The following is a 10,257-nucleotide window of genomic DNA, read 5'->3' on the forward strand; positions in this document are numbered from 1 at the left end:
CCCCATTCGGAGGGAAGTTTTTTCTACCATGAATTTTTTCATTCCCAAAACTCGTACTTTAAGCCTCTGATTGAGGGTGGAGCAACCCCATCCGCTGCACCATATCCTTTGGTGGTTGAAACTAAATTCTTTCATCTAATCAAATTGCCTCTTTTAAATCCAGCAAAACTTTTTAGGAAAAGAGCACTAATTGATTATTAAGGAAAAAGGAAGAAGGAAAATTAGCACTTTTAATTCTTTAAATATCAATAATATATGATTTTGGTTCTAGTTATTTCTGGCTAGTATAGTTTAACCTTTAATTAATTTATATGAGCACATTTAATAACTATTTTCACAAATTTAATGAATTATTAAGTGCTAAACCACTCAATTATCAATACGTTAACGTTAAGTTTGTATTGTTACATCATGTTTGATGATAATATTTTTATAAAAATAATCTAAATATTACATATTTTCTATAAAAAAAAGATTAGAAAAAATATTTTAATTTATTACAAAATTTAAATGTGCATAGCCAAATTAAGTCTTGGCGAAGACTTGACTCCCATGGCTATGCACATCAAACAAAGGGAATAATTTTATTAAAAACTATTTCTTCCTTTTCCCTTCTTGAAAAAGTATTATTAAAAACTATTTCTTTCCTTTTCCCTTCTTGAAAAAGTAAGTATTTCTTCAATCCATTTTCTAGATAAGAAGAAAAAAAATATAATTTTAAGAGATGGGTCAATTCTCTATAGTAAAATTTACTTGGCATAGCTTCCATTATTACCTATTTATGGAACATAACTAAACTTTTCAATAATTATATTTAGTAGATAAAATATAACATATTTAATTCATATAGCTACCAGTTTTTTACCACCTATCTGATAACTTCCCACACCCCTAAATTTAAGTCAACAAAAACGTCTCTCTCTCCTATCCCCCTAAATACACGCCATTATTCACAATATCCCTTAATTTCCTCCAATTTCATATCAGTTTTACAATACTTCAACTTCCTTTTTTTATCTCTAATTAACTACTCATTAATTTCACTCATGATTCAAATCTAATTCCTAAAAAAGGTAAGATTCTATACTGATTTTTAATTTTCACCATGTATTTAACCTATATTTTCGGGGTTTTTTTTCGTTTGAATCAGGAATGCAACTCTAAATAATTAATTATCAATGTTTGTTCTTGGTTGTTTTTTCTTAGATTCAAGTGAAATGGCTAAGAAAGCTTCTACTCCGATGAGAAATAGAGGTATAGAACCTGAATTTGAGATTCCTAATTTTTCTTTGGGAATTTCTCAACATGAAACTGCCATTGCAGGCTCTTATGCTGAGAATCATTCAAAAAGAATTAACGATCTTAAGCGTTCTGCTGATTATGTTGATTTGAAGAGTAAACAACAAGAAAAAATGAAAAAGGTTTCTCAAATGGAGAAACAAAAGAGGAGAAAGGTTGGTGACAATGTTGCTAATGTTAAGGGCAAAAAAATTGCTAAAACCAAACATAATGTTGATGAGGATGATGATGCAGAGGTATATTTATGTTGTATTTTTAGTATATTTAGTTCGTTTGTTTTTTTTTTAGTTCAGTTATTACAGATCTGTGAATTAACAGATCTATATTTTATGTGCATTTTAAGTATATTTTCTATTGTTATTTTTTTTCACATGTTTCTTCAGTTAATTCGTGTTTATTGTTCTTCACCATAACTGTAATTTTTAAGATTTTTAAGTATATTTGTGTATATTTTGTTGACAGTTATTACAGATATGTAATTTACATATTCAGTCAATATATGTCATTATATTTTCAGTATATTCATATATATATATATATATATATATATATATATATATATATATATATATATATATATATATATATATTGTTGAATTACATTATATTTTTTCATTGTCAATCACTGTTTTGTTGTATATTTGTATATATTTTTGGTTGGTCCCTTTTTTACCTGATTGTGTTCACTGTTTTTTGTCAATCATATGTGTTTTTTGGCATGTTGTTTCAGGTATCTAAATTTTTGGTTACCAAGCACCCTGCTGTGGCACCATCTATGAGTAGATACACGAATATTAATGTAATGCAAGATATTAGAGGCAAACTAACAGACCCACAGATGGATATGTTTAGAAATTTTTGTTTTGGTAAATATCTCACAATGCAGCAATTGGATGTACAATCACAGATTTTTCGGTGCTTTATGGTCAAAGAACTTAGGGGCAGCACATATATGTGCTTTACATTTGAAATAAATGGTAAAGTTTTGCGTTTCGGCCTTAGAGAATTTGCACTGATCACTGGGCTAGATTGTGTCTCTGATGAAAACGATTTTATTTATGATAACTCAAAACCGAATAGGCTTATGGTTGAATATTTTGGTAGAAATGAGGAGAACCAACTGCCAGTTAAAAGACACGAGCTTATTGAGCGTTTCAATAAGACAGTTTGGGATGATAAAGGGGATGACGCAGTCTAGATGGCAATATTGTATTTCATAAATACGTGGGTACATTGTGGTGAGCCAAACTCAACAAACATACCAAGGATCCATTTTGATGTTGTAGAGGACGGGAGATATAATGAGTATCCTTGGGGTAAAGATTCGTTTAGAGAGTTGGTTGTAAGCATCGGGCAGAAATATGTTGGTTTTAAGAAATATTATAGGATTCATGGGTTGCCACTTGCTATAAAAGTCTAGTTGTATGAATGTTGCTCAAAAGTCCCGTCCACCATTGCAGTTAAGACGGGGAATTTAGTTCCTAGAATTTTGAACTCGCGGACTACGGAAGGAAAACCAGAATTCAAGAGATTGATGGATGGCATGTTCAGAGACGACAAAAACCCGGTAAACCAGTTTTTTAACAAACTGAACAGTTATATTTGTGTCCTTTACCATTTAACTGTTTTAATATGTTTGTTTGCATAGTATATTTTGATTATATTTTGACTATATTTATGAAGTAAGTCATTTGTGATCAATATATTTTCCTCATATTTTAGTATGTTACCAATGTAGATATATATGGTAATGTAGTTTCTATATTTTGTTGTTCACAGTCTTGTAGATTTGAGGAAGTTGTGCCAACACCTCATGAGTTGGAAACTCTTAATTTGCCTACTGTTGCACATGATATACCAGACGTCAAACATGGAGTTGATGGTGTAAAACCTGCTGAAATGAAGAACATGGCACAACATAGATATAGGATATGAACTGAAACTGAATGTAACTTGAACATGAACATGAAACATGAGTGAAGTCTTAAAACAGTAATCAATAGAAATACTTGTATGTAAAACTACTTGTAACGTGGGGAATGCTATAGAATAACCGACAACATGGTCTGGTACTTGCGTCCTACCAGCAAAACACTCACAACCTTGCCAAGGATATGAGATTTAAGTAATAATAAGCATGTAAGGATCCAAATTGCATAATGAAGGTGCTGCCTCCTTGCTGACAACCCTTATCCTACGGTGGCTACGTAGTTTCAGGCTATCTGAGCCTTCTCGGTTAACTAAGCAATTCCCAAAACATGAACATAATATAGTTGGCTAAGAAGCCTATGATTTTCGTGAAATGACTTGTAATCATGATTTCACGAAATAACTTGTAACTTGGTTTCATGAAATATCTTGTAATATGGTTTCATGAGATAACTTGTCATAGTCTTGCAAACATGTTCTTGATTCATGAGTAATAACAATAGTTCATAATTATATATATATATATATAATTGACTTGAAAACATGCTTGTAACTTGCTACATAAAATCGTAAAGTTTCATATAAACATAATGAGAACACATGAGGAAGAATTCATGATTCATGGATTAAGCTAGGGTTCCTAATAACCGCAATGAAAGATTAGGAATACAATAACGAATATAGATACAAAATTCATGTACATAAATAAATAAATACGGGCTACCAATATGTTGGGTTTAATGCCCTAGGGTTTGAACTTCATGGATATCAAAAAACGGAGCATGGGGAAGAACGTAGAGATTCCCACATGTGGATGGAAGTTCTACATACCTTAATTGCTCCAAAACTTGAATTAAAGACTTGAGCTTTGAAGAAGATTTCCAAAATCTTGAATTCTTGAACCTTGAGATGGGTTTTCTTGAAAACCCTAATTTTACAATGATAATTTCTTGTTTAGATTACAAGGATAGGCATTAGAATTGAGTTGGAATAATTAGGGTAGGCTTACCTTGGTGTTCTTGATGATGGAAGAGGGTAGGAAGTCGTTCTAGGGCTTGACGGAATGAAAAATAATGACTTGAACTGGTATGGACGAATATATACTGTCCTGTGAAATTGCAATTTACGTCCAGCACAGTGCTGGCTGTATTTCAGTTTACGGGTCGTAAACTGAAATACGGTTCGTATTTTGCAATACGGACTGCACTGCGTCTCTTCAGTAAAATAGTCATAACTCTTTTCACAAATGTCTGTTGGACCCCCATAATATACCGTTGGAAAGGTATTTCAAAGCTCTACAACTTTCATCAAGGAAGTTTTCCAAATTCCAAATACGTTTTGAAATACGTGTCGTAAATCGAAATACGGTCCGTATTTAACCATGTGACATCAAAATGCCAAATTCCAGAATGTTCAGAAATTCTTGGTTTCAGTTTACGATCACTGTTCATGGGCGTAAACCATCATCTTACAACTAAACAGAGAAATTCTAACCCTCACATTCTTTATCTGATTTTCTAAGTCTAGGACCATGATCAAAGTTCAAGTTAAAGGTACGGGGTGTTACAATATCTCCCCCTTGGGATCATTCGTCCCCGAATGATGGGTCATGGTTAAGAATATGGCTGGACATGACTTGAATACATGAACATGAATGAAACATAACATAAAACATAAGAGCTTGACATGGTTACGTGGGAGCATGATCATGGATCATGAGAACTGAATGCGTGATTACATGGAAACATGGATACTGAAGCATAAGACATGAAATATGAGCGCTGGATACATGACAGGAGCGTGAAACATGAGACATAACATGACATGGACTACGGAAAGTTACCTTGAAAGTTCTCTGTTTGCTGTTCAAACAAAAATGGTTACTTGGATTTCATATCCTCCTCGGCTTCCCATGTAGCTTCCTCAACCTTCTGGCTCCTCCACAAGACTTTCACTGAGGCTACTTCCTTAGTTCTCAACTTGCGAACTTGATAGTCAAGAATGGATACGGGGATCTCCTCATAAGTCAACCCATCCTTAACTGTTATAGTATCAGCCGGAACAACCAACGACGAGTCTCCAACACACTTCCTCAACATGGACACATGAAACACGGGATGTACAGCAGCCAAATCTTGTGGCAACTCAAGTTCATAAGCTACTAGACCGACCTTTCGTAGAATTCTGTAAGGTCCAATATATCTGGGACTTAGCTTCCCTTTCTTCCCAAATCTCATAACACCCTTCATGGGTGAGACTTTAAGGAACACCCAATCATCAACTGAAAATTCTAAGTCACTTCGCCTCACATCTGTATAAGACTTCTGGCAACTCTGAGCCATTTTCAAACGCTCCTGTATAAACTTGACTTTCTCCATAGCCTGATAAACCAAATCTGGTCCTAACAACTCTGCTTCACCAACTTCGAACCAACCAATTGGTGATCTACACCTTCGCCCGTACAGAGCTTCAAACGGTGTCATCCCAATGCTAGCATGATAACTGTTATTATAGGAAAACTCAATAAGAGGCAAGTGATCATCCCAATTACCTTTGAAATCCAAGACACGTGCTCTCAACATGTCATCCAGAGTCTGAATAGTATGCTCTGCCTGGCCATCGGTCTGCGGATGAAAAGTTGTGCTAAGGTTCACCTTGGTACCCAATCCTTTCTGAAAAGATTTCTAGAAGTTCGCTGTAAACTGACCGCGATCTGAAATAATGGACAATGGTCTCCCATGCAATCTGACGATCTCATTAACATACAGCTTGGCATAATCTTCTGCTGAATCTGTGGTCTTTACTGGCAGAAAGTGCGCTGACTTAGTAAGCCTGTCAACGATCACCCAAACAGAGTCATGTCTCCTGGCTGAGCGAGGTAGACCTCATACAAAATCCATATTGATCATTTCCCATTTCCAGACAGGAATATCAATATTCTGAGCCAAGCCACCAGGTCTCTGGTGTTCGGCTTTCACTTGTTGACAATTCGGACACTTAGCTACAAAATCCGCCACATTCTTCTTCATATCGTTCCACCAGTAAATCTCCTTAAGATCATGATACATCTTAGTGGAACCTGGGTGGATGTAATACCTGGAATTGTGAGCTTCTGACATGATTCGCTCTCTGAGCCCATCTACATCTGGAACACATAATCTACCTCGGTACCTCAAGGTACCATCATCTCCCCCTTGTTCGAAAGCCATCGTCTTATGCTTGTGAATCCCCTCTTTCAGCTACAACAAGTAGGGATCATTAAACTGTTTCTCCTTGACTTCAACTACTAAAGAGGAAATAGCCCTATTTTGAACAACCACACCACCATCCTCGGAGTCCAAAAGTCGAACTCCAAGATTGGCCAAACGGTGAACTTCCTTTGTCATAACTCTCTTATCCACGTCCACGTGGGCTAAACTTCCCATGGAATGCCGACTCAGAGCATCAGCTACAACATTCGCTTTCCCCGGATGATAAAGAATACCCACATCGTAATCCTTAAGCAATTCGAGCCATCTCCTTTGCCTAAGATTCAGCTCCCTTTGCTTGAAGATATACTGCAGGATTTTATGATCTGTGAAAATATCAACAAGCACTCCATACAAATAATGACGCCATATCTTAAGTGCAAAAACTACAACTGCTAACTCTACGTCATGAGTCGGATAATTCTTCTCGTGAACCTTGAGCTGACGAGATGCATAAGCTACAACCCTACCATGCTACATTAAGACACATCCGAGACCAACTCCCGAAGCATCACAATAAACCACGAACCCTTCGTTTCCCTCTGGTAAAGTCAAAACTGGCGCAGAAGTCAGTCTCGTTTTTAATTCCTCGAAACTACGCTCACAGGCATCTGACCACTGAAATTTAACTTCCTTCTTCATCAGCTTGGTCAATGGTACTGGGGCATTGGTCAAACCGAAGGACATGACACATAATTCGAAATGACCATATCTGGTTCTAAAGGCTATTTTAGGAATATCTTGTCCCCTAACCTTAAGCTGATGGTAACCTGATCGGAGATCTATCTTGGAGTAACATTGGGCACCCTGAAGCTGATCAAATAAGTCATCTATTCGTGGAAGAGGGTATTTGTTCTTGATCATGACTTTATTGAGCTGGCGATAGTCAATGCATATGCGCAAAGAACCATCTTTCTTGCGAACGAAAAGGACTGAGCCACCCCATGGAGAGACACTGGGTCGGATAAAACCTTTGTCTAAAAGATCTTTGAGTTGAGCCTTAAGCTCGCGTAATTCAGCTGGAGCCATCCTATAAGGTGGGATAGATATAGGTTTCGTACCTGGGAGTAGGTCTATTGCGAAATCAATTTCCCTATCAGGAGGGATTCCAGGAAAGTCCTCGGGAAAGACTTCTGGGAACTCATTAACAACAGAGACTGACTGAGGAGTTGGGGTCTAGGAAGCTGAATCCCTAACCCGAACGAGATGATAGATATAACCCTTAGACACCATCTTTCTTGCCTTGAGGTAAGAAATAAACCTACCCTTAGGACTTACTGAATCACCCTTCCACTCTAAGACTGGCTCATTAGAAAACTTGAAATTCACAGTTTTGGTTCTACAATCAACTGACGCATAACATGAATATAACCAGTCCATGCCAATTATTACAACAAAATCTACCATTTCTAACTCACATAGGTCAGCTGGAACAACATGGTGATAGACTCTGATTGGACAGCCCTTATAGACACGTCGGGCTATGACTGACTCACCAACTGGAGTTGACACTTCGAAAGGTTCTTTTAGCTTTTCAGGTGCAATACCAAATTTCCTAGCAACATAAGGGGTGACATAGGATAGGGTGGATCCAGGGTCCATGAGAGCATAAACATCGAAACTGAAAACGGTGAGTATACCTGTGACAACATCAGTACGGTTATCGATATCCTGGCACCCGATCAAAGCATACAAACGGTTTGGGCCACCGCTTGTGTTGCCGGATCTAGCTGGTACACGTCCTGCCTGAGTCTGGTTATTATGAGGAACTGATGAATTTACTGACTGAGTCTGATTACCTCCTGTGCCCTGTCTGACTGAAGGGCAATTTCGCTGAATATGGCCTGGCTGGCCACACCCATAGCAAATATTTGATCCAGAGCAGCACTCCCCAGGATGCCTCTTCCCACACTTAGCACAAATCGGATTGGTGAAGTTACTCTGAGTCACACTGGACTGAGACTGGGAGCCCGACCACCTGAAATTATGTTGATGGTTATCTTTCCTGAACTTAGAAACTGGAGCACTTGCCGTGGACGGAATGGGTCCGGCTGACCTGTTCTTAAAGAACTTTCTGTTTTCATTACCGCTGAACTGTCCGGTAGAATTGGCCCTCTGGTTGAAATCCTTCTCTTTCTGCAAGGCTTCCTCCTCCTTCAGCCTTGTCTCATTCCCCTGTACGAAAGCAATCATCTTGGAGATAGTCATCCCCCCATTCTGTGTGGCAATATTGGCACCATCGTACAAATAGGGATCAAGACCTCCAACAACCCTCCTCACTCTTGCCCTCATATCCGGTACCATATGTGAAGCATGCTTAGCCAGACTGATAAATTCTAAGTAGTAGTCATGAACGGACCTACCATTCTGTTTAAGCTTCAGGAATTGCTCAGCCTTAGCTTCTCTGACTTCTATTGGCCTGAAGTGGTCCAGGAAGGCACTTGTGAATTCATCCCATGTAGCATCAAGTGTATCCTCACCTCGGGATAATTCCCAAGATTCATACCAGGTGTTAGCAATGCTCTGCAGCTGATGAGCTCCAAAAGTAGCTGCTTCGGTCTCCGTAACTGTCATAATCCTGAAGATTTTCTGAAGAGCATCGATGTAGTCCTGAGGGTCTTCATCTTTCTTTGTCCCCGTAAAGACTGGGGGATTCATCCTGAGAAAGTCCTTAGTCTTAGAAGACTCTCCATTACCTCTTCAGCTTGACCCAGATTCCTGACGTTGGGCCTGAGCTGCTACCAGTTGTGTGAGCATATTAGTAGCATTCCTAACATCCCCATCCGAATCGCTAGGAGGTGTAACTGTACGAGCGGTTGGGGCTGCTGTCTGGGTCAGAACGGTTTCTTCGCGAGTTGCTTCCGCAGTAGCCCCTTGGCTGGTGGTTGTAGCCTTTCTGGTGTATTTTCCTTTTCGCAAGCATTTTCTGAAAATACGTACACGCACGAATTAGAAAGATATCCTAAAAGTACTGCTCTAACTGCACGATCTAGAATATGAAAGAATTTAGACAATCCTGAATGTCTTGGTGGTCAACTGTTTATATGTATGGGGCCCTCACACATATAAAAGTGACCCCACTGCACACGGTTTCATAGACTCCCTAAAGACACTTGAACCTAGGCTCTGATACCAAGCTTTGTCACGCCCCGAACCATGGCCTGGGCGTAACACGGCACTCGGGCCTTGCTTGCATGTGTCCGAGCGAACCTCATGGCTTGCTTGTCAACATGGGCATCAAAACAATATAATCTATATGATGCAATTTAAATAAATCATGAAAATGTAATTTGCGGAATAAAGTCTTGAAATTATCTCATAGCATGAAATATCATGGGAACACAATAGTTTGCAAACATAAAAGCATAACTGACTCTGTGAACTAACATATGTCTATGAAACCTCTAAAACATGTCTGAATACTAACTACTAGGACATGGCCCTGGACTACCATAAGCTGAATACTAATGCAGACTCCATGTTGAACCCCGAGAGAAGTGAGGCTCACCAATAAGCTGATATCTGAAGTGATCCTACTGCGCAGATGTATGCTCCTGAAAACCGGTATCTGCACCGTGAAGTGCAGGCCCCGGGCAAAAAGGACGTTAGTACATGGTGAATAGTAATAATATGTAAAACCTGCTGAAATGAAGAACATGGCACAACATAGATATAGGATATGAACTGAAACTGAATGTAACTTGAACATGAACATGAACCGTGAGTGAAGTATTAAAACAATAATCAATAGAAATACTTGTATGTAAAACTACTTGTAACG

At 38.3% G+C, this 10,257-nt stretch overlaps 1 protein-coding gene across 1 annotated transcript; it reads right to left on the minus strand.

Moving 5' to 3' along the window:
- Positions 1–3,110: 3,110 nt before the first annotated feature.
- LOC132644459 (uncharacterized) lies at positions 3,111–8,768 on the minus strand. The gene is made up of 3 exons (XM_060361053.1): positions 8,722–8,768; positions 7,973–8,454; positions 3,111–3,190 (listed from the first exon to the last, which is right to left on the minus strand). Exons 1-3 carry the CDS (start codon positions 8,766–8,768, stop codon positions 3,111–3,113), a joined length of 609 nt encoding a protein of 202 aa, XP_060217036.1.
- Positions 8,769–10,257: the final 1,489 nt, after the last annotated feature.

The sequence above is a fragment of the Lycium barbarum genome, chromosome 6 (assembly GCF_019175385.1).
Source record: "Lycium barbarum isolate Lr01 chromosome 6, ASM1917538v2, whole genome shotgun sequence".
NCBI classification, from domain to species: Eukaryota; Viridiplantae; Streptophyta; class Magnoliopsida; order Solanales; family Solanaceae; genus Lycium; species Lycium barbarum.

Excerpts from the sequence above, each read along its gene's own strand:
- LOC132644459 (XM_060361053.1), bottom strand. The coding sequence starts at position 8,768 with ATGAGGGCAAGAGTGAGGAGGGTTGTTGGAGGTCTTGATCCCTATTT. Across the intron at positions 8,455-8,721 it reads GGAGGTCTTGATCCCTATTT|GTGGTCGGGCTCCCAGTCTC; the intron begins GTACGATGGTGC and ends ACATAATTTCAG. Across the intron at positions 3,191-7,972 it reads CGAAGTGTCAACTCCAGTTG|GTTTTACACCATCAACTCCA; the intron begins GTGAGTCAGTCA and ends TCATTTCAGCAG.